At 33.8% G+C, this 25660-nt stretch overlaps 1 protein-coding gene across 1 annotated transcript; it reads left to right on the top strand.

The window, feature by feature from the left end:
* Nucleotides 1-4363: 4363 nt before the first annotated feature.
* On the top strand, nucleotides 4364-20966 carry LOC127561934 (F-box only protein 21-like). The gene is made up of 7 exons (XM_051997300.1): nucleotides 4364-4567; nucleotides 8209-8371; nucleotides 12207-12296; nucleotides 15626-15672; nucleotides 18573-18736; nucleotides 19986-20096; nucleotides 20754-20966. Exons 2-7 carry the CDS (start codon nucleotides 8247-8249, stop codon nucleotides 20847-20849), a joined length of 633 nt encoding a protein of 210 aa, XP_051853260.1. The 5' UTR covers nucleotides 4364-4567; nucleotides 8209-8246; the 3' UTR covers nucleotides 20850-20966.
* Nucleotides 20967-25660: the final 4694 nt, after the last annotated feature.

Raw genomic sequence — 25660 nt, 5'->3', positions numbered from 1 at the left:
ATTGTTTTACTCAAGAAAAGGTAATAATAATGAGTGTGCATTAGCTCGAATGCTAATAAGTTCGTTCCCTTTTCATCTTGCCGTTGCAGTGGCATTTGGATTTTTGGTACAGTATCTGGGACCCTGGGCTATGATAGGTGAGTTTTTATTTTACCTTGTTTGGATCTAAGTTACCATATCACTTCTAAACCATGGTACCTGCATTCTGGTTTCTACCTCCTTCCATTATTGGAACTTGAACTGGGCCCCAATAACTGAAATCCCATTTCATTTTGCTCAGAACCAGGTCTCCATACTATTTCCTAGCCATTTCTAAATCATGCTGAAGTGTATATTTTTGTCCCTTTCCAATTCTAGGTTTCCAATTAGGTGTTGTCTCTTCTTATTTTGATATAATTTCTTTGAGGGTAGAAATTGTCTTGTTTGTTTTTCTATCTCCAATGGCAGGCACGTAGTAAACACTTAATTTTTTTATTCATTCAATATTAACACAAACCCAGAAACTTTGGACTATCTTGGGAATACTGGCTTCTTAGCATGGCAACTGGATGAGCACTGACAGCTACTGGTGCCATCTTTCTGCCAGATTTCAGCTTCCCACTTGACATAATCCTTCCATCCAGAAGCAAGGGAATTTCATGTCCTGGAGCATTCTCCAAAGATATAGAAACTCACCTTCCTGTCTCACTGCAGGGGTTGTTCTGCAACAACGTGTCTTCTCAGAGTAAGATATGATTGATGATATTTTGAATTTGACCTATGCATTTCTGACTGATCAGAAGAAATGGATCTTGGGTACACATCTGAGGTGGAAGTAAAATGCCTTTTTGGCAGTTCCACAAAATCCTCTGGTAGCCTTTATCTTCTAGGAGAATATCATTCAAGTAAAGAGATAAAGTTGGTACTTTATTCCTTTTTCTCTTCTCTCTGTCTTGTGAGTTGTTTCCCCAAACCAAGCAATTATAGTATCAAACTGGATCTTCTCAGAGTAAGCTATAACACCTACTCTCAAGATTCTACTGGTAAGTGTAGATACTTTCTTAGTACTATAGCTTTGCGCTTCCACCAGTGTACCTCATTAACATCAACCAGCTATTTATCAATTAACGCTTAATAAAGTAATTAATTAGAAAGGAAAAACAAGAACAGTAAATACATAATAACATTTTCCCATAAATCTAGAGTTCACTTTCCCACCAATGCAGATAATATCTTTAGGGTCAGTGGGTTCAAAATAAAAATACCAAGATAGTAAGGGTACACAAGCGGCAAAGGTAATTCACAACTCTGGAACTACTTGCCTTAATGCTAATCTGGGCTAGGCTGTTCCTCTGCTACTCTGCTTCTGAGCTGGAATGAACTTCCCTCTTGGTAGTGCTGTGCTCCTTCAGAAAGGGCAAGAAACTCTAAGCCTGGGATTTGCAGAACTTGATTATGCTTTTAAAGGTTTTCACATCTCAGGCAACAAATTGCAAGGTACCAAATCATTCTTTTAGGTGGGAGTTACTAGATTCTGTGGTTCCTTCTCTTCACTCTGATTTATTAGAATCCATAATTTGTCAGATCTTCATCACTACTGACTAAGCAATTACAGGAAATATGTGTGTGTGTGTGTGTGTGTGTGTGTGTGTGTGTCCAATAATCACAAGACTGTTTGGGGGTTTATGTTTTCCCAGTCATTAATTCTAAATTTTTCTTGAAATTTAGTCACTTGTTGCCTGGAATAAATGTCGGATTTTTGCAGACTGCTTTCTTGGTGTTTTTTTTTCCTATAAAAGTCATAATTTGCATAAGGGGCTTTTGCCTCTTTCAATCAGCAAAACTATCCAAATTTGAAAGAGGAACAAGTCAAGTCAGCATTCGTTAAATATGATAAACACTTATTAAGCATATATTATGTGCCAGTCACATAGTGTGATAAGTATTAGAGATATAAAGGTAAAAAGCAAGCCCTGCTATCAAGGAATTCACAATATTAGGGAGAGAACAGTCACAAAGGTATACAAACAAATTATATGCAGGATAAATTGGAAATAAGCTCAGAGGAGAAGCACTGTCACTGAGAAGGGATAAGGAAAAACTTCTAGCAGAAAGAGAGATTTTTAACTGAAACTTGATGGAAGCCAAGGATGCCAAGAGGTTGGGACTAAGAAAAATAACATTCTGAGTGTGATAGGACAGTAATTTTAAATGCCTGGCATTGGAAGATATAATGTAATATGGGAGGAAGAAGGCCAATGTCACTGTCATACATGGAGGTAATAAGGTATTAAGAAGAGTGGAAAAGTAGGATGGGGCAAGTTTAAGAAGGAACTTAAAATCCAAACAGAATATTTTATATCCTGAATCAGGGAAGCATTGAAGTTGTGTGTTTACATGTATAAGAGAGAAAAAGAGAAGGGAAGGATGAGGAGGGAAAGGGAGTGCAAGAAGAGGGAGAAGAGGGAGAGAGAGGGAGATGGTTAGACCTCTTATTTTGAAAGATTACTTGAAAATTGAGTGAAAGATGGACTTGAGGGTGAATACCTGTTTGTCATTGCACACATGAATCTTTCATGTTTCAAGCATTTCTTAAACAATAAATAGCTGTCTAGGGGCATCTAGATAATGCAATAGATAGAGCATCTGAATAAAATACTGGTCCTGGAGTCAAAAGAGCCTGGGTTCAAATTTGGCTTTAGACATTTAACCCTGATTGCCCCCTCCCCCCAAAAAACAATAAACAGCTGTCTTAATTGATATTTGCTACTTTGTACATTGATTACTTTTTCTACAAGAAATTCTAATCATTTGTTTTAGAGAGAACATTGACAGGAGCCATACCTAAACTTTATCTTAGATATTTTCTCTTGAGTTCTACTCTGGGGTGTGTGTTTAATGAGATATAAAATACAAATAAAACTTGGTTTTCTCCTTAATGATCAGGCTGTCCTGGAACTAAATTCACTCAATGTAAAATAGAGCTTTTGTAGGAAAAGGTCCCTTGTACTCTGAGTGGCAACTGATTAAATGATAATGAGGGCTAAGGTATGACTACTCTTGTGCGTTGAATGAGATAGAATTAAGATGGAATTCATGGGAACCTTGGAGACTGGGATATTTAGAGGGGAAGGGAAGCAGAGAGAAAGAACACCCTGCATTCTATATGACAGCAAGCAATATTGATATCATCAGGAGAAAGTTGGATATTGGGGAAAACTAGAATATCAAAGAACTGTGATAGAGAGCTCTAGGATGAAGAAATCAGTTAAGAAAGCAGGCATAGGCAGAGGAAGATAGGAATTTGGAAGGGATAAGGTAAATGTTGATAATATAAGAATTAGCAAGGAAGAGGAGTTTTATTAAGGTGGGCATTGAATCTAAATCCTAGGGAATCAGGGGAGTGGGAGATAAGAATTTACTAGTTATACTGCTGAGGATAGGAATTAGGTTAAAGTTTGATTAGAACTTCCATAATTTAGCCTGCAATCAATTAATAATAATTTATTAAGCACCTACTATATGTTAGGCATTGCAGATACAAATACCAAAGAGAAATGATCTAATTAGAATGCTGATATCCAAAACACAACTCATCATCTCTCTTACTTTTCCCCCTCCCCAATCCTCTTCTCTCCTCAACTTCACTGTTACAATTAAGGGCACCCTTATGCTTCCAGTCACATAGGCCAGAAACTTTGATGTCATCCTTGACTTCTAAATATCAATAACCCTACATATCCAATCTGTTGCCAAATTTTGTCATTTTTATCTTTACATCTCTTACATATATTTCTTTCTCATATATTATTTCTTGTCTCTCTTCAAGCCATTTTCCACCAATCTGCCACAGTAATTTAAAAAAAATTATAAGTCTGTCCATGTTAACTCCTTGTTCAATAATCTTTAGTGGGCTTCTACTTCCTTCAATATATAAATATAAACTCTTCTATGACCCAGCCACACTGGCTTGCTTGTTATAAGAGTGCTCTGGGGGTCAGGAGGCCAGTGTATGTTAGGGCAGCACTTGAATCCAGAGCTTTGCGGAAGACTTTGGGGGTTTAATTTTCAGGTTCAGTGAGAAAAGTAAATAGTTCCTGTCTTTCAAGCAGTCGGGTTTTAAATACCAGCTGCAGAAAAAGAAGAAGTCAGTATAATTTGTATATTTCTACCACAACTCTGCAACTAAAAACAAACACATTAAAAAAAAAACCTAAAAACTACACTTTTTTCTGTCGCTACAGGTGCAGCTAGGTCCCCAACTGGAGGAACTGTTACCAAGACAATAATCTAAAGATTCTAATTACAGTAGCTTTCGGACCCCTTCCCCTCCCCCCTCTCCACTTGCTTACCCTCTAGATATATTTGCTCTTCGCTTTTAAAGACTCGTACGAAACTCCGGGGCTTTTTCATTTGCAAATCCAACCCCGGGAAGTCCCAGGGAACTTCACCCTGATTTTCTATGAGCACAAAACCAGGCTGAGGCATTTCAGGGTTCACGTCCCAGAGCCCCAGGAGAAAAGAATCCGTCATAAGTGGAAGCGCCCGAGGTTCTAAGGAAAGAGTGAGGCATTTGGACCCGAAAGACGTAAGTTCAAATTCTGTCAGCCGTGTAATCTTGGGCAAATACTTTCCCTAGGAATCAGTTTCCTTATCACTAAAATGAGGAGTTTGTTGTTGTTTGGAGGATGGGGGTGGGGGTGGAGACGGACGGCATTGTGTATCTTTTTCTGATTTTGTAATTAGTAAAAATAATTACAGCTAGCATCTACATAGGGCCGTCAGGTTTGTAAAGTGCTTTACATGTTAATTTACTTGTAACAGAGGAGATTAGGTTCCCCTGCGTGTTGGAAACTCGAAGTTTGAATACCGCTCTGTGGTTACCATTCTCTTCTACTTCGGGGCAGACATAAGGGAGTCGGGAGTGCGCTTGGAGATGGAGAGGGAGCACAGAATTATCATCTTCCCTGCACTAGACCTCACCCGCAGCTCTCTCTCACATCAGACTGCCCGCAGCGGAGGTTTACATGGAACCCCTAGATCAACCCCTGGGTGACAGCCAATTTACCCCTCCCTCTTTTCTTCCTAAAAGGAGAGTGGCATCTATGTAGGGCTGTAAGGGAGCTGTCTAAGAGATCTTCGTAGGTGTCAGGAGCAGGAGGGAGGTGCGTGGGGAGTCTAGCATCTGGGAGGCGGCAACTAAGTACCGTTTGCTCCTTTCATCTCACCTGCGCTGGGAGACCTCGGCTTCTTTCTAATGGGCGTTGCAAAGAGCGCCTACTGTTAGGAAGGATGAGGTGGTCGGGAGGGGAACTGGGGATTGGTGGGACGGAAACAGGGCTGTCAGTATGTCTAGGGTGTTGGGGCCGGGAGGATGGAGTTGGAATGAACCGTTATAAGCTCTTTGATGTAGCACTGGAAAACAACCTACAAAAACATCCCCCAAAAACCAAGTCATCTAGTTTAACTTTCTCGTTTTACAGATGTAAAAACTGAGGCCCAGGGAAGGAAAGCGATTTGCCTCTTATCTCATAAGTAGCATGGGAGGCTTTTTTAGAACTTAAGTCCACTGGCTCAAAAACATCGAATTCCATCTGTTGCACCAAGCTTTCGGGGGCCAAGCGGCGGAGTCCTCAGGGATTTCTTGCAACTAATGAGTCCCACCTGATTTCTCCCCTAGGCCTCCAGAAGGTTTTCTTCAGACAGTTTCCTCAGGAGCTTCCGACGCTCCGAGAGGACCAATTTAATTTTAAAAAAGAAAAGGGGAAAACAAACAAACAAAAAAAACAACCGCGTGCCGGCCTTATACATTCTTTGCACCTTAGTTTGGAATTCATAATGGGTAGTGGAAAACTACGGACAGCTATTTGGGTGTTTTTTGGATTCCTTCTTTCCCTGCCCCCTCTCCCCTTCGCGCCCCTCCCCCCTCGTCCTCCGGGCAGTTATTTTTCCCTGTTGTGACTAATTAGGGATGGTTGGATTTTCTGAGCTATTCGTGCCTTCCCAAAATGAAAATGGATTATCCTATATTAATTTTTTAGAAAAATGCCGTGGAAACATTTTTCTAAAAATTAGCATTTGTTTCATATTGAGATAAGTAATTTAGATGATAACTAGAGATAGGGTAGTATCACCGGAGAGTAAATCATTTGAGAAGAGGAGGAAGAAGAGAAGAAAGAAGGAGAAAGAGAAAGAGACAATGAGAACTGGATTGCTGATTTTATGGCCAATCCGTTAACAAGCATTTATCAATCTTCTATTATGTGCCAGGCATTGTACTAACTTCTGGGAAAAGAAATCAGGAAGACAGTTCCTAAAAAGAAGTTGGAGAGAGACAGAAAGAAAAGGAGAGGGAGATGAAGAGAGAAAGTGAAGGGAGAGAGATTGAAGTCCTCTAAGACTGGAATGTTTTCCTTCCTTATCTGTACCAACTAGTTTCTGGTTTTTCTATAGGCACAAATCCCACCTTCCCCAAGAAGCCTTTCTCAGTCCCTTTCACCACCTCAGCTACTAATGTTAGTCCTTTCAGAGTACCTTCCATCTATTCTATATAAATCTTACATATGCCGTTATTTATATGTTATCTTCTCCATTACGATGTACATTTTTAGAGAATGAAATGGTTGAAAGTTGCAAAGAGAAAATTAAGTTTGATATAAGGAAAAAAATTTTTTCCAATGATTGGAGTTATCTGAAATTGACCATTTTGGGAAGTAGTCAATTGTTCCTCATCTGATATTTTTGAGTAGATACTAGGGGAGCACATGTTGAAGGTATTGTAAAGGATTCTTGTTCAGGCATAACAGGAATAGAAGTCCTTTTCAACTCTGAAATTTTAGGATTCCATTATATATTCAAGGTTATATTCAATATCATTAGATTTAGGGAATATAGGGCCTGGAAAAGATTGTCCTTTAAGAAATTACTTTTTTTTCCTTGTCCTAGTTTTTATTACACTTGTAAAGTATACATTTTTATTAGTATCATAGGAATTAGAATTGAATGCGACCTTAGAGTTCATTTATCTTCTTTTTACATTGGATGAAATCTTAGTGATCAGGTCCTGAGGAACTAGGTGGGTTTGGCAGAAAAAACCTGAAATACTAATAAAATTACTCCTTGAGGCATCAAAGAAGGGTACTGATAGGGATCATTTAACTTTATAATCCCACCCTCTGCAGAGGTGGGTAGCCCCACCTGACTATGTCCAGTCAGAAATCCAAGTCATGTTAACCACCTCTCCTCCAGATTAAATTTTCTCTATAAATCTGTCCATGGCCCATGCCATCACTGCTGAATTTTTTTGGTTAAGCTTGACACTGCTTCTGCATTGTGGTGTCTTTCTTTTCCTCCCACCTCCATGGTGTCTTTCTCCTTAAAATTCTTTTACGGTGCTACATTACTTTTAGGATTTAGCCTGCCAGTCAGAGAAATACTTCCGCTTTATGGAATATTTCCTTTCTCCTGGTTAATTATGAGTTCTATTATGGAACTTGTCTTTTTCATTGTTAATTGTTAAAACCATGTTGGAGTTTTAACTATATGCTCTCCGAGCTCTGTTACATATTTACCACTTCTGATATCTATTGTATCTCATTTTGTCGGTAACCTTTTCTCATAAATAAACCTTCCTTTTGTCAAAGAGAATGGTCATTGCGAATTCTTAATGTGACCAAATCCCAACATTTGGTACTCAAACCTCAGACATATTTAGAACAAGGAATACTATTCTCAACACATTAGGCTCAGAGAGGTCAAATAGAAAGTGAGTCATAGAGACTGGATTTGAGTCCCAGTCTTCTGACCATGAATCCAGAACTTTTCTCAGTATACCATGTAGCTGTCATGAATATTTCAGGATGCATTCATATAATTCATATATCATGTATATACATTTGAAGTATGTAATTTTATTTGAGCTAAGTTAGATGTTCATGGCCATAAATTGTATGAAAGTTTTTAAAAGGAGAAATTGTGGATGGGATGGAGAATGGATAAGACTCTCTCAGTTTCACTAATGGTCAGGGGGTGCTCTTTTATAATTATTTTTCAGATGCTAACATAGAGAAAACAATTATATGCCTTGAACTCAGTTTTGGTTCAAGGAATACTACTAGGTGTTTAGGTATAGCTAGTGATTAAGAAAACGTTGAATATTTCAACTGTTAATACTGTTGGTAGTTGGACAGTAAAAACTGCTTAACAACTTTTCATCTTTTTCTTTGACAGACTGGCAACAACAACTTGGAGGAAGTATCCCTGTAGAAATGCCTACCATTAATGCTCTTATGATTATACAACTCTGTGTCCTTATGGCTGCATTTCCAGCTCAATATTTACTTGCTCAATGGTGTAGAACTGATTCTACTCAAGGCCTTCAAGTAATCAAAAGGTGGTATCTTTTTATTACTAAGCTTTAGTTTCCTTAAAACTTAGAAAAATGTCCACCAATTTTCTAAGGAGAGCTGTATATATTATTTGTGGTCAATTCTCAAATCAACTTTGAAAAATGTTGTCTTATAATTTACTTGGCAAGAAATACATAAGGGGTATCTTATCACACTGACATTTATATCCACAGTAAAATATCATTTTGAAAATAAATACGTATATTTCACAATGTATTCAGCACAGTATAGTACAGAGGTGAAGATATCCCAAAAGAAAATGTAACTATCTTATCAAAGGAGAATAATATCATTCTGAAAGAGAAAATAACACACAGTTTGTATGTTCCAGGAGTGTAACTTTTAGTGCTATATTTACTTTGGAGTATTATATTTAACAATCAAACATCTGACCTAAAATAGTATTCAGATGGTCATAAGAACTTTCTGTAATAAAAAATTTTATATAGTTTGTCTTTTGAATCATCTAGAAATAACTCTCAACAAGTCATGGTATAAAAGTTTTATTGTATATTGTTCTATACTGTTGTATACTATATTGTATATTGTTCTAAGAACAAATGGACTTGAGTAATTTAGATTCAATATTGGAACAAAATGAAACATTCATATATTAAAGTTATTTAAAAGAGATTTCCTTGTCCATAACAGGATATTCAATAAGGATAGGAACTGAAGACACCTCAGATTCATTCAGCTTAGAAAAGCTCCCTTGCTTATAAATTACCCATTGTGTCACCCTCCTCCTCCCCACCAGCCAAACATTGGAGCATTCCTGGAGTTTTTCATGACTGTTTAATATGCGTATGCTAAGGAAGTGATAGCAACAATTTGAAGCTTTAGTCTTTTAAGCTAATCAAATTTTGCAGAATTATAGCCCATTATGTTCTTCTACTTAGGCAGTATTAAATATATTTTGTCTAGACTGCTAGAGATGGTTGGTCTGGATATAGAGATAGTTTGTTTATCTAAGAGCTATAGGATCAGACTGATGTTCTCCCCCTCTCCCCCCCCAGCTCATCATTAGAATAAGCCCACCTTTCATTATAATATTCATTCTCTCATTAATTGTTAACCAGTTTATTTCTGCCTGTCAGAAATACCACTCTCCAAGGGTATATAAGTATTAAGGGAGGGAGGAAGGGCATGATTTGTTCTTTTTTGTTCCCAAAAGTGCCACTGACAACATTTCATTAATTACTAGTAATAATTAAAAATGATTGTTAATTACCCAGAAATTCTTTTTGGACTTTTCATAGGTCACACTGAACTAAATTATAGAATATGAATTTAATAGAATACTATTGTCCTATGAGAAATTATGTGAAAGAAATTATTTCAGAGAAAATTGGCAAGACAGATGAACTGATTCAGATTGAAGTGAGCAGAATCAGGAAAACAATTTATAATATAGTCAACATTGTAAAATGAACAGTTTTGAAAGACAAAGAAATCTGCTTAACACAAAGGTCAATCAAGATTCCAAATAACTCATGATAAAGACTACTACTCCTTGTTAAACATTATTCTCTTTTTATAAAAGTCACTAAAGGAAACCTTGCTATTTTCTAGGCTTGTTTTTCAGTGTATGAATTCTGTTTTTTTTTTAACATTATGATCATATTCCAGAATATCACAGTTGCATTGCAATTACATTGCAACTATAAAGATGCATTTCAAAGCTAAATACACAAGACTTTTAAGTTCTTCCATACTGCTGGAAGACAGGAATGGTATACATGGAATTATGTAATTGTGATCTACATAGAAAGTAGGATACTCCACATAGAAATTAGGAAAGCAGTGAATACTAAATTTCAGAAGTATATTATTGGCCCAATAGATATATGTTTTACTTAGAAATGATTTGGGAAATCATGCAGAATAGTCATCTTTTATGTCACAATTCTTTCATAAGGACTTCTCTTTTCCCATTAATGTAATAATAAAGTTAGATATGTCATTTTCAGGAAAAAAAATTGTCTCCAAGATATAACTCAGAGAAACAGAGGAAATCTTAAAAAAAAAAAAGACAAAAATGACAATTCCCTAATGAAACTAATATCCATAGGCATCTAAGATCTTACTTGGATAGGATAGGGCAAAATTTGTTGAGTAGGATGCCTGCATAAGGTATATTCCCTTATATATGTGAATATATTAGAGTTGTGCCATAATTCAAATTGTTCAAATGTCCCATGCCTTTTTTCTTTGGAGAAAAATGTTATATGCATATAATTTAGATTATTTTCCCCTAAAATCATCTTTTATTAAGAGTAATATTGCATTTAAATACTTATGGCAAAATGATGCAGCAGCATTAAATTTTTCAGATACCACTGTTTTTGTCCTAAATCCTATTTTGCATATATCATTTTTGTATGTGATTAAAAAACCCCCCAGCACCCTTGCAAACATAGCACATACCTAACACTTGCTTCATGTAACTTATTTCCAAGAAACCAGTAATCTACCACATTTTTCAAAATGTAGCAATAAGTTATAATTTTAAGTTTGTCTGAAAGTACCAGCTTCATAGTGTTTCTTGAAGAAAACAAATATCCAATTGTACAGGTTTTATATTTATATACCTGTCTATGATGACCATATTATACTTATGCTCTGATTAACTTTTAAGAAGACAAATTTTATTAATTTAAAATTATGAATTATTAATTTTATTCATTATGAATGACGTGAATGATATAAATATATGTTCAAAACTATGGTAAAACATACTTCACTCACAATTATTCTTTGTGTTGTTTTTGTCTTATGCTATTACTAGATATATCTTAACTAAAATTTGTTTTTCTCCTTTTCACAAATTTTTTGTTTAATTTGAATTGAATGTCTCCTTTCGATGTTAATCTGCTCACATGGTTATACTTTTTAGTGTAAATGTTCTTTTAGTTCTATTTCTCATTTGTATAATGTATTTTTTGTTATATAGATTTATTTAGACATTGCTCAGTTATTGGAATCATGCTTCTAGTTTTCTCCATGGATAACATAGTTGAAAATATTTTATATATTTCCTGGTAATAGACAAGTAGAACACAAGGTAAAATTGATATTTCATAGACTAATTTTCATTCTGTACTGCCAATTTGCTATTCCAAAAAAAAACAAAACACCCTATACCAAGTTTCAGTTCTTATGACAGTATGACATACTTGTTTCCCCATAGTTCCTTTAGGTTTGTTTTTATCAATTTTACTTTTGCCAATGTAGTAGCTAGGCCGTGATATTGCCAGTTTTTTCAATTTACATTTTTCTGATTATTTGTGACTGAATATTTATTATATTATTTACAGCTAGTATCTCCTCTTCCATAAATTGCTTATAATAGATAGGATGTTTCTTTTATAAAGGTATAGCAATTCCTCATATATTTTGAATGTTAGAGTTTAATTTCTAGAAAAACTCTCTTTTAAACAAATATATTTATTGAATTTCTTTTCATGTTGGCTATATATTTTGTTTTATAGATTTTAAAAAAGTTTTATATACTTATTTAAACATTTATGAAGAAATTATTGTGTGTAGGAAATAAAGTTAAGGCTGTCCCTCTCTTTGTGGATTTATATTTGTCCTGAATAATTTCTTCCTTCTATTCAATAAATAAAATTAGAGAAAATTTTGTGTCAAAAAACATTTTATTCAAACTCATGGGCTGTTCCCTTCAATCCCCCTCCATGTCTAATTTCATTAAACCAAGAATTCACTAACTCTATAAAACTTGGAAAAAGTGTTCTTTCTCTTTACTATGCCTACTTTAAAACTATAGGTTAACTTAAAACAATATTTTTGTTTCAGGTTAATTAGCTCCTGGAACAATTTTAGATGGTCATACCTGAGTCTGAAACCGTGGACCAGATATTTAAAAAATCAGATGGTAAAAATGAGGTAAGGCATAATTATGCTAATAGCTTATTCTGAGATAAAAATTAAAATCATTACTAGCAATAGTTCAATCTGATGACTATATTCTTTAAACATACTTTCTTGAACATTATGATCAAAAAATATTTTTGCCTGAGAAATGATATAAAATTGAGGAATGTTGGGAAAATTCTTTCCTTGTTTCTTCTCCATAAAGTATATATGATATATTAAAAGGAGAGATATTTTTAAAATTTTTGTTTTGAGAGCTACTTATTCTTGATCAATAAAGATCTATCTTCACAGCATTTTGTAACTATTAATGCATTTTCATATTCTACTTTATAATATGGTGATTATAAGTCTTCTCTCCTAGGTTGTAAGCTCCATAAAGGTAGGAATCATCTTTTCCCCATCTTTGTAATACCAAAGCTCGTCCAGCACAGTGCTTTGCATGTAGAAAATTCTCAAATTCTTTAAAAAAATTGAATTCTCATCATTTAGTATAAGGACAGCTATCTTAGTAATAGTGATAAAAGATATGGCAAAAATCATAAACTCCTCTTTTCATAATTGGAGCTAAGCAGATATTATACAGAATTTCCCTTCCACCATACCATAGATCTTGAATTTGAATTATACAGTTGATACTGTTGAATAATAGCACACATTTTATAAGCTTAATAAGTGTTATGCCAGATCTAGACATTGTTTTGTATAAGTAATAAGTCAGTCTATTCAAACCCCAAAGGGGCCTAAATTTGAAATCCTCAATTAGTAGCTAGAAGTCTCCCAATAAAAGCAGATTCTGCCCCATTTTACAGTTAAGCCAAAAAGGAGTTGACTAGTTAACAATAAAGAAAAGAGAAGAATTGTGTTCAAAGTCTGAATAAAGCCTCAGTTCAGACACCACCTCTCCCTGGTACGTTTTCCCTTATCTCTCTTCCTCTTATCTCTCTGCTGAAAGTGTTCTTTGCTTTCTTAGCTGCTTCTAGAGTATCTTATCTAGATCTTTTCTTTGCTCCAAGACAGTCTGCGATTTATGTGTGAGCCCATTGTGATTTCCATGTAGATTGTAAGTTTCTTGAGGGCACATGGCATTTTTGTATCTTGGGTGCTTAAGCCTTGCATGTAATAGGTACTTAGTAACTGTCTGTTGAATTGAATATGTATTAAAGAAATGCTATATATAGAAATGCTATATATGCTATATAAAACCAAAATGTATATATTAATACATACATACATCTCTTGATATCTACTTTCTTAGGAAGGAGATGCTTAAATGTTTCTTGGGATATGGATGCTGTGTCAAAATAAAATATTTGTCTATATGCACTCACTCATGCATGTACGTGTATTTGATACATGCATGTGCATATATATGTTTATATAATGTGTGTATATATATATTCCTTTGGATAAAATCAGGACTATGTCTGCTGTGTCAAAGTGTATCTCTGTATACACACACACATATATAAATGTGTACATATCAGATATATTCCTTCTTGGTTTTGTCAAAACAAAATATGTCTCTATACATATATGTGAATATGTGTATGTGTGTGTATACAAACACATCCTAACAGACATCTAAATACCTCCTTTCTGGGAAAGCACATGTCCCCCCAAATATATAAACAAAATTACTTAATTGCAGTCACTTTTTCCTTTTATAGTTTAGTGTGCTAAAAGAAAGGATATACATTAAAAAAAAAAAACCCAACAATTTGATACTGTCATCCATTCTGTTTGACTACAGTTTTCTTGCCTTTTCTTTTTTATTTACTACACTGTTTAGTCAATATTAATACTGTTCATATTCATATAATACTCATTTAAGTCTTTGTGTACCTCTGAATTCTCCACATTTATTTGCTCTTTATAGAGCTATACTATTCTATTACATTAACATTATTTCTGTTTGTTTTGGGCAATCCTCATCTGTGGGGCACCATTTAGTGGTGAATTCTTTTTCAGGTGTCTATTTTTAATAGTAAAAGTTCCATTAGTTAAAATGTGTATAAATTTGTATAAATATTGACTATTTTCCAGAGAGTAGCATTTAATTTTTATAAAACAGTCAGGGAAACAGCTGCTCATGTGTGTCAAGGAGCTGAATGAGGTGGAGAGGGAATATTTTCTAAACACAGAAAGTACCCTGTAGTTCAAACTAAAAATGAAAATTTGTTTCTACCTTCCTTTAGATATCTTAGTTAACAGTATTTTTCTATGGGTTAGAAATGTTGTGGATGTGGTATTCTAGGTGGGACAATACCAATGAAAAATTATAATTTTTAAACTTCTTCAGTCTTCAGAATCTTAAAGCCCTCTGTAGCATTTTCCTTTATTCATATTATTGGCTGTTATTTCATTTGTATCCAACTCTTCATGCCTCCTTGTCAAGGTTTTCTTGGCAAGATACTAGAATGGTTTTGCCATTTTTTCCAGGTCATTTTATAGATGACTGAGGTAAGTAGGATTAAGTTCCTTGCCCAGGACCACACAGCTGGTATGTGAAGCTAGAATTGAATTCAGGAAAATGAATCTTCCTGACTCAGGACTAGCACTCTTATCCATCCATTGTGCCACCTGGCTGCCCTTATATTCATGTGCCCTTCCCTTAAGTGGTTTCTAAAGAAGCGGTACCATTTCCACAGGAGTTATAATGGGACCTACAGTATATACACTGGCAATTTCTACAGTGGAAATTGAGGATACTTTTGTCCTCCAAGAGGAAGCATCTTGTGGGTTCACATATCATTCAATCAACTACTATAATTTCACTGCAGCTCTGCCCATTTCTGTGTGTCTGGCTATTATTGTTTCTGCCGCCTTTGCCAGTACAGGTATAAGAAATTCTTTAAGTCTGTAAACCTGTCATTCATTATCCTCATTGATGGTAAATATATAAATATACTAATAGTTTCTGAAATCTCAGTTTCTGAAATCTTTGGAATTTAATTCAGAAATTGAATAATATGAATCACCATCAAGAAATGGTTCATGAATTAGCTTTCCCTTTTATAGACATAAGATTTCCAAGCACTGCAAACTCTTATTAAAATGACCAGGGAGATGATTGAATTCCAGTATTTTCTTTATATAATTTCATCCTAAAATTCTGCATTCAGCAATTGAATGTCTGAATTTAATCTTGAAGCCTGACAAGTGAGGACTGGGAATGATAAAAGTCTACACTGACAAAAGAATAGGGTCTTGAGTATCCATTTTTTTTTTTTTTATGTTTCTTTTCATGGTCTCTTAAAAAAGTTAACTTTTAAATCAACTGTATGTTCATATTGGTGTTATTTATTGTTATAATGCATCTGTATCTTTTTTCATTCTAGGAACTGGTACAATGAAGAAGAAGAATTTAGCCATGCTTACTTTGCAGGTATTGGGCCAGTCTTCTCTTCATGATCAATAGAAAATTAAATGTATTTCAATCCTTATTGTAATACAAAATGTTTTGAATGTTGATGTCAAATCGAGCCTTAACTGAAAAAACATTTTCATTTGGTCATATTTATTTGGGCTTGGGCAATTTGGATTGTTGGCTCAGTTTTTTTCACTGGGATATAAGTTATGATTCTTTCATCAAAGCAAAAAAAAATTTAAAAGCTAAATTTTTAAAACTCATTACTGTGTACATTTTAAAAGTCGGTTTTAAAAAGGAATATATGTAATAAAAATACTATTTTTAAACAGCAGCCAAGTAAATTAGTTGAATTTATTGAGATACAGATACATATAATGACCATAACAAAAATTAAAGAATAATCTTTGAGGGCAAAGTATAGAATGATTTGTGATCAGGAATCTATGGAACAGAGAATAATCAAAATTCCTAGGATTTTATAGTCAAATTCCAGAATTCTCAGGTTAAGGAGAAAATATTGCAAACAGCCAGGAAGGAATAATTCAAACCACAAAGCCAGAATAATACAAAATTATTAGCAGTTTCTATATCAAAGGATTATAAGGCTTGGAATATGATATTCTGAAAGGCAAAGAAACTGGGATTACAACCTACCCAATAAACCTGAGTATAATCCTTCAGGAGAAAACATGGAAATTCAATAAAATAAAAAACTTGCAAGTATTCCTCATGAAAAAGCCACAGTTAAATAAAAATTTTGACTTTCAAATACAAAACTCAAGAGAAGCATAAAAGGGTAAAGAGGAAAAAGAAATCATAAGGGTTTCAATGAGATTAAATTGTTTATATTCCTACATAAGAAAATAATAGTAACTCTTAAAAGCTTTCTTGTTATTAGGACTGTGAGGATGAGTATACATGAATTGAATATGATGGGGGAATTATCTTAAAACAATTAAGAAGAGGAATACACTCGAAGGAGGTAGAAAGGGATAAACATCTCACAAAAAAGAGGCATAAAAGAGCTTTTAGAGTGGAGGGGAAGAAGTGGAGAAGTTAGGTGGGAGCAAGAATTGGCTCACAACATATACAGTCAGTTGTATTTTACTCTATAGGAAAGCAGGAAGGCATTAAGAGAAGGGGAAAGTGATAGATGGGAAGACAAATCGGAAGATAAAAGACGGAAGCAAAACACTTTTGAGGATGGACATGGTGAAAGGAGAGAGCAGGATAAACAAGGATGAAGGTAAAATATGATGGAGTACACAGTAATCATAACAAAAAAAATTAAAATTTCTCAACTATATAAAAAACTAAGCCAAATTTATAAAAATAAGAACCATTCCATTCCTCAAATGATACATAGTCAAGGGATATGAACAAGTAATTTTCAGATAAGTAATCAAAGCTATAATTATATGAAAAAATGCTCTAAATCACTATTGATTAAATACAAATTAAAATAGCTTTGAGCTACCACTCTATCTTATCAAATTGGTTAATAGAAAAGGAAAATAACTAATGTTGAGGGGTTATAGAAAAATTGAGATACTAATACATTGTTGGTGACTGATTCAACTATTCTATAGGGCAATTTGGCACTGTACCCAAAGGACTATAAAACCATGCAAACCCTTTGACCAAGTAATACTACCACTAGATCTGTATTCCAAAGAGATTTTTTAAAAAATTAAAAGAACTTATATAAAAATACTTAAAGCAGCTCCTTTAATGGGGGCAAAGAATTAGAAACAGAGACTACGTCCATTAATTGGGGAATGACTGGATAAGATGTATTTCTGATACTATTGGGCTATCCGAAATGACAAGCAGGATGGTCTCAGAAAAAATTCTGAACTGATGCCAAATGAAATGAGCAAAACCAAGAGACATTGTACACAGTAACAATATTGTACAGTGATCAATTGTAAATGACCTATTCTCAGCAATTTAATGATCCAAGACAATGCCAAAGGACTTAAGAAAAATGCTAGCCATCCAGGAAGAAAACAACACAAAACTGATGGAAGCTAGATCAAACCATGTTTTTTTATTTTCTGTCTCTTTTACAACACAACTAATATGAAAAGTTTTACAAGATTGACTATACATGTGTAATCTATGTCAAACTGCTTGCCTTCTCAATGAAGAGGGAGAGCAGGGAAAAGAAGAAATTTTGAATTCAAAATTTTTAAAATGAATGTTAAAATTGTTTTTACATATAACATATTGGGAACAAAATATTAAATGCATTTTCTAAAATAAAAAAAAAGGAATAGGGAGATCTGGTGAGGAATATAATAAGCTATTATCTGGAATGTTTTCTTATTCCCTTGAGTCATTTCTGTGTCTTGACTCTTCATGACTCCAACATTGAGGTTTCTTGGCAAAGATACTAGAATGTTTTGCTATTTTCTACTTCAATTCATTTTACAGATGAAAAAAACAAAACAAATAGGGTTAAGTGACTTGCCAAGTAGTCCATATATTTTTCTGTTGCCTTAATTCTGTATGTAAATTTCTTACACTATTGTAACCTTATCTTTTCACCTACCTTAAAAAAAAAACAAAACTCAGGGATTATTTTGTTTGTGGATTTCTTAGACTAGCACCTTCTGTTATCAGGATTACATGTTAGTACCACTAGAAAGGGATAAAAAGACATTTCAAAGGACCCAAATATTAATCCTATAAAGGCTTAATGGGGTAGGTAGCTGAAGCTAGTCTATAAAGATAGTCTATTATCATACTTTACTTTCTCTTTCAGCATGGGTAGCTTGTCTTTCTTAGTTTGGAGACCATTAATAAGACTGCTTTTTGGTGATGGTAACTATTTGATACATAGATAAATCATGAAAATAATGTATTCAATAAAATATTTTCTTTGCTTAATATTTTTGTCATTGCTATTGTAGAACCAACTCGAATTCGAAGTCCCAGGCCAGAATTTGTTCAGTTTAACGTGGGAATGGTGGTAATACACAAGCAACTTGGCTTTTCAGGAGTAATTATTGGTTGGGATGTAGAAGCCAGAGGTCCAGAAGAGTGGCTAAAACAAAAATATCCTCCTGAGAAACAGGTTAGAAAATTTTTGAAGCAAGATAAGTACAGATAATTCACTTGAATTCATAGGCATTTTAATTTATCCATGTATGTAGAAATTAGTAATAAATGAGGTTAGTTTTAAAGAAGATCTAAATATGTAATAGAAGAAAGAACATATTAGAGACTCATGGATTATTAGATTGAGAAGAGACTTTAAAAAATAATCTTTTCTAAGCTCTACATTTTACAAAGAAGATGATAAAAGTTAAGAGGAGGTTAATAAGTGAACTAGAAGAGCTGGGCTTTGAATCCAGGTTTTCTGACTCCAGGTCCATGTTTTTACAACTTAATTATTATTTTCAATTTCTTTTGAGTTAAAATTACTCATGAAAATATGAAGCAGAGAGGCTATGTCGTATATTGTAAATATCACTTGGAAACATCACAAATATACCTTAGTACAAATTGAAAAAGGTTACTCCTAAATCACAGATAGTTACAAATTCAGTTTCTCTTGTCAATGAAAGGACACAAAGCAACAGAAAACCAGATAATTGCTTTTATTACTTTTATATCTTAGAAAAACTACTCAAAGAATAAAAGTTGAACATGTTTTTTTTTCTTTTAGACTAAATTACAATAAATAGTTGTTATGATCAATTGTCTAATTCTTTGAGACCCCATTGGGGGTTTTCTTGGCAAAGATACTGGAGTGATTTGTCATTTTTCTTCAGCTCATTTTATATATGAGGTAACTCAGGAAAACAGGGTTAAGTAACTTGTCCAGGGTCACATAGTTAATAAAATTGTGTTTGAGACTAGAACTCTAGAGAATGAGTCTTCATGGTTCTAGGCCTGGCACTTTTATCTTCACTGCCCCATGATAAATCGTCTTGATAATTAGGCCTTGAATTAATTCAGAGCACTAACATGGTCATAGCTTTTACTCCTCAGGGCCTCACCATGGTCTCACTTTCCTTACTTTTAGCACCTTTACCTGAGTGAAGCTATGCTTCAATAAAGAAATATACACTTTTTGTTATATATTTTTGAAACCTTAAAAGTCATTTACTTTTGCTGTAATGGTATAGCTGATATTTTGACACTACAAACTAGGCCATACTAAATAAGAAGAAACCTGCTACAGCAAGTTTATATAATTTTCATAATAACAAATATTAATGTGTTATTTTAATTTAAAAATTATTTTAGACATTACTTTTATAAAATTGGCAACATGTTAATTTTTATGTGCATCCTTATTATTTTTCCATTTTTCACAGTATTTAAGAAAATCTCCTCACTATCGAATTCTAGTCAACAAGTACAACAGAATTGGTTTATCTACAGCCTACATTCCTGAGGAAAACCTTAAAGTTATTACTGGACATGAGGTAAAGTATTTTTATTTACAAGCTATTTCTTTTTCCAGAGTTTATTTTTGTGAATTAAAATAGTAAAGCCAAATGTTATAAATCACACAAATTTCAGCATGTAGCATTGTTTCAATAATAATGCTACAGTCTTATGTGACAGATTATTATACCATGGCTTCCTGATATATTTTAGGTATATATTAAATTATTAATATATTATTATGTATATAATCATATATTCTTATAATTAATAATTAAAATATATTAAATCTCTTAGTTTAAAAACTTTGAGAGGAATGACAATGGCATGATGCTTTCTGAAAGGTGATGACTATAAAACCTTGCAAGGTTCATTCCTCCAGGGCTTCATCCATTTTGATAAATGACAGATTGAGGCTCACCTTGAGACACAATCTATCTGGCTCAGCTGTAACTCTCCTTAGTGCCAAGAAATCTTTTAGCAATTTCTTTGCACCTTTCTCTAATGAGGTTCCATCAATGGCACAGATCATGAATTCATAGTTATTATATCACACCTAGTACCCTTAAATGAGGATTATGAGGAATGTTCTATTTTTTTAATTATTTTTTTTTACTTTAATCATCTTACCTCTTGTGAAAAAAAAATATTCTCTAATGTTTTGCTTATGAACTAATATGAAAAATGATTTTTAGGTATTCCATCCTGATTTGAAAGTTTACTTCAGCACGTATGATGGAGCCAGATACATTATGCAGCCATGGCTAAAACAAATCTATCCTGATGATTAAATCTATTTTGTTGTATAATTCCCTATCTAAATTTTTTCTTTATTGTGACAAATGGAAACCAGGGTACAATTGATATAGTTTATTTTTTCTGAAATAAATGAATATTTAAAAAAAAAACATGACTTCATCCTAAGTGTTATCTTCTTTAAAAAGTCAATTCTTACGTTCATGAAAGAAACCAGTTTCCTGCATAACTAAACACAACTCTTTTCCTGAGCTACGAGATAAGAATAAAGAGCTAACATTTATATCGTGTTTTAAGGTTTGCAAAGCACTTTACATGCACAATCTCTATTGATCTTCACAATAACCATGTTGGATAGGTGCTATTATTTCCATTTCACAGCTCAGGAACTTGAAATTGAAAGAAGTTAGTAATTTGCTTGGGGGCCACAGAGCCAATGAGTGTCAGGAAAGAGAATTTGAATTCCAGTCTTCATGATTCCCAATTCCAGTATCCTATCCACTATATTACATAGTTGCCCTAAGATAAAAGTTATTTCTGTTTTGAGGAATGGTAGATAGTAGTAGCCCTGGATCAGGATGTAGTCTAGCAGAGTAGTTTGGGTCATACATGAGAAGCAAGGAATAATTTTTTTAAAAAAGTAACTAGGCAAATATATTTCCCCTTCATGTCTTCAGATAACCAGTAATGTAGTAGAGAGGACATTATGTAGTTCTGCCAAATTAAATCTAAAACAAACTCATGGATGAATGAACTTGAAAAAGGATGTTCTTATTAAGTACTAACAATATTGTCACATACTGTCCTAAAGCAAAGACAGTCCCTGACCTCAAGGAATTAACCTTCAAATATGGTAGGGGAGGAAATAATACACACAAAGGACTGGTGACCAAGAAAGGACACTGGGCCAGAATGTTAAGGCTGGTGAGTGAAAGCAACTGAGTCATAGAAGAAATGTGTCATTTGCAGGCACAGAGGCAGAGTTGACTGAATTAGTTTCATCAACTGGGAGAGGTGGAAAAATATCTCCTTATGTAGTCTTTTTAAAAAAAATTCCTGTCACTTTGTAATTTCTCACGTATATATGTATTTAAATGTCGGTGCAAGGCTGCTGGTAAGACTGTCAAGATAAACTGGTTAAGGACAAGAATGTAAAGTGAAGAGTATTTGAGTTTTTCCTGAAATAATGGATCAAAACGATAGAGTAGCCAAAGTAAATGGCTTTTAGAACAGTGATTTTCAAAGTATCTTGCTAAGGATATTTTTCATATCAAATGGTATTCATGTTTATAGTATCAATGTTTTTATTTCTGATAAAAGTTATACTGTGTTTTTCCTACCATTCTTTACTATCATCTCTTTTAAGGCAACATTTTCATTAATTATATTCTGTTGAGGAACTTTTATGTATATATGTTGTGGAACCTGGGTGGAGAAAATTATCTGATAGCTCTTTGATACATCTTTTTTCCTCTTCAACTTTCCAGCAATCAAACTTATTCTTATGAAGAGTTTTATTATTCTGCCTTTAGGTTTCCCTAGTTAGTTAGTAAATGCAGCCATTTGTATCTTTATTCTGATGGGCAAGTCTCTGATCCCATATATATTTATTTCTTATGATAATTACTTTCTACATTTAACAAATGTCCATAGTATTATAGAAAGAACACAGGAATAAGAATCAGGGTACCTGACTTCTAATCTGGATCTGGAGGCTTAAGCAAATCATAATATTTGGGAGCCTTAGTTTCCTCAAAAGAAAAGTGACAAAGTTAGCCTAGATGTTCTTCGATGGAGAAATCAAAGATCATAAAACTAGATATAAAGATCAATGTTGTCCTGATTTTGTTGTTCAGTCACTTTAGTCATGTTCTGACTGTAATGCCATTTGGGGTCTTCTTAGCATAGATAATGGATGGGTTGTGATTTCTTTCTCCAGACTTAAATTCCTAGGAAAACATTTTATTAAATTTTATTTTATTAAACATTTTATTAAAGAACTGGTTAAAAATAAAGAACAGAGAAAATGCTGCAGACACAGTGTACCTAGATCTAAGCAAAACTCTTAAGTATGTCATATAAAGATTTCCCTACACCTCTGGAGGCAATTGGATTTAAGTGACTTGTCCAGGATCATACAGCTAGGACTAGTGTCTGAGTTTAGATTTGAATTCAGGCCCTCCTGACTTCAGAGCTGGTGCTCTATCCACTGTACCACCTAGCTGCCCCTTGTCATACAGTTGTTGAGAAGATGGAGAGATGTAGACTAAACAATAGTATCAGCAGATGGATTTGGAACTGGTTGGATGACCAATATAAGCCTGGCAAGAAGTCTTCATTGGAATACCTTAAGGATCTATGTCTGAACTTATGCTATTTAATAAGTTCAAATTTGCAGATGACACAAAGCCAGGAGAGAATTTAGGTGATAAAGACTCCAAATCCGAAAAGATAATGTTAGCTTAAAGTATAGAACTGAATCTAAGATGAAACTCAGTAGAAAAAATGTAGTCTTGTATTTGTTTTTAAAAAATCTTAACTTCACAATTAGAGGATGGAAATATCTGAAAAAGGTCTGAGGCATGTAAATGGACTATAAGTTTAACATAAATAAGCAATGTGATGAGGCAGTTAAAATGCTAATTCAGTCAGTCTCTGGCTGCATTAAGAGAGATGTAGTTTTCAAGAATAAAAGTGACATTCCTGTACAACTGTTATTAAGAACACCATTAATAAGTTGGAGAGTCAAGTCAATAAGCTTGTAAGTGTTTAATATATGCAAGATACTGTGTTAAGATCTGGGGATACAAGACCAGGCAAAAAATTGCCCTCAGTCTTATAAATACTAATGGGTTAGACAATATCTAAGTAATAGTACATTCAAAAAAAAATACAGAGATGTCATAAGTAATTTGAAAGGAAAGAAATTAGGAACTGAGGAGACCAAGAAAGGCCTCTTGAAAGAGGGAGGTCTTGGGATAAATCCTGAAGAAAGTCAAGAGAAACGAAGATGCTGAAGTGAAAAAGGCAAAACACTCAATGAATAAGAAAGTCAAGAGAAAATAAGAAGCTGAGGTGGAAAAGGCAGAACATTCAACGAATAGGGGTAGCTGGTAAAAGATGAGATAAAATTCAGATCATTTATCAGAAAAGGATTATCAGAATTCAAGAACCAGTACATGGAATACTTGTGGGTGGTAGCAACTTCAAGGGTATGAGCATCTTAGTGTAAGGACAGGATTTGAATAAAAGAAATTATGAGCTAGGTAGTAAACTTATTAAGAAAGAAGAATATTTTGGTCTTCCATAAATGACAGCCATTGGCTTCTGAACTGGATGATCAATTTGGATAGTATGAACTTTAAAGGAGAGTAAAGTAGATATGGAGTGGATGGAAGTTGCAGAGTTACAAATTTAGACTTGATGTTGGGAAAAATTTCCTAACAATTAGGGCTGTTCAAAAAAACGAAGAGATTACTTCAAAAGGTGTTGGGTTATCCATATTCTGAAGGATTACTTCAAGTAGTGACTGGTGATTGCTTATCATCTAGTGGTAATCTTTTTGTGTATGAATTGGATTCAGTGGATTTTCCAACCATGGATATGCTGATAAATGTTTAGCAACTGATTATATGAAAAAAAAATATGAATGAAAGTAAACTTTTAAGCTTAATATGCATTATTAACATTTTCTCCATAATTTTTTGAGTCTAAACAATAAACAAAAGATCAAGTCCTGATTTGTAGCATTTAATGATTTCCAAGGTGGAAATGTTCACTTTGAAAATTTCACAATTGATTCTAATGAGCCAGTTTCTAGCTGACTCCAGGGGCATGAGGATTCCTTTGCTTTTAACATACATTCTGTGATTTTTGTGATCTCTAAATTGCTTTCTAGTCTAGATTCTATGTTTTCCAAAGAAGGAATAACAATGATGAATTGTGCATACTTATTAAGTATTTACTGTGTGCAAACCACCATGACTAGGCACATTTTTCAGCAAGGGCAAAAGGCAGAAAAGATGTTTTCAGTCTGGAATAGAAAGTGGAGAGGAAGAGACAAGACCCTGAAACTCTGGTGGGAAGGAAGGATAGAAAGAGCTGACACTTGTAGTTCAATTGATAACTTCTAATTCAGCAAGCATTTAATTAATGATAATTGTATATTCAAGGCACTATATACTAAGTGATGGGTATACAAAGACAAAACAAAAAACCAATCTCTGGTCTTATTAGTAAGAGGGGGAACAAGATATAACATGTAAAGAAATAAGTGTATTCATAATACTTTTGATAGTGAGGGGGAAAAAGGGAAACAGGAAAGGCTTCATAGAAGGTAGTACATGAACTGAAAATTAAAAGAAATTAAGGGAGGCTAGAACAGCCAGAAAGAGGGAGTAGTCAGTAATATCAATAATTGCAAGGTTTAAGAATGAAGGCTGAGAAAAGGCTTTTGCATTTAGCAAGAGATCCTAAATAACCACAGAGCGTTTTAGTCATCAGTGATGTCTTAAATAAGATTCAGAGTATGGAATTTTTTTGGTAGGTATGTGTCTCTTTTGGGTAAATGCTCACTTATTCCAGTCTTCAAGCTTGACTTCAGTCTTACCTTCCATTCACTTTTATAGCTGCTGTTATATCCAACTTTGGTTGACATTAAAAAAAAAATTATAAGCACCTTGAAGCAATATTATGTATCCTTTTAACATGAAACTTAAGCCCAATAGTGCAGGTTGATGTTCCACATTTTCAGTTATACAAAATTTCATCATTTAATTATTTTTTTAAAAATGAAGTTACTTAGTTTTTTAACTGAGATCTGGTTATTTTTAAGTTTATTTAATAT

The sequence above is a fragment of the Antechinus flavipes genome, chromosome 4 (genome assembly GCF_016432865.1).
Source record: "Antechinus flavipes isolate AdamAnt ecotype Samford, QLD, Australia chromosome 4, AdamAnt_v2, whole genome shotgun sequence".
Taxonomy (NCBI): domain Eukaryota; kingdom Metazoa; phylum Chordata; class Mammalia; order Dasyuromorphia; family Dasyuridae; genus Antechinus; species Antechinus flavipes.
Note: the sequence above shows the minus strand (reverse complement) of the source record. Positions and strands in the feature narration are given on the sequence as shown.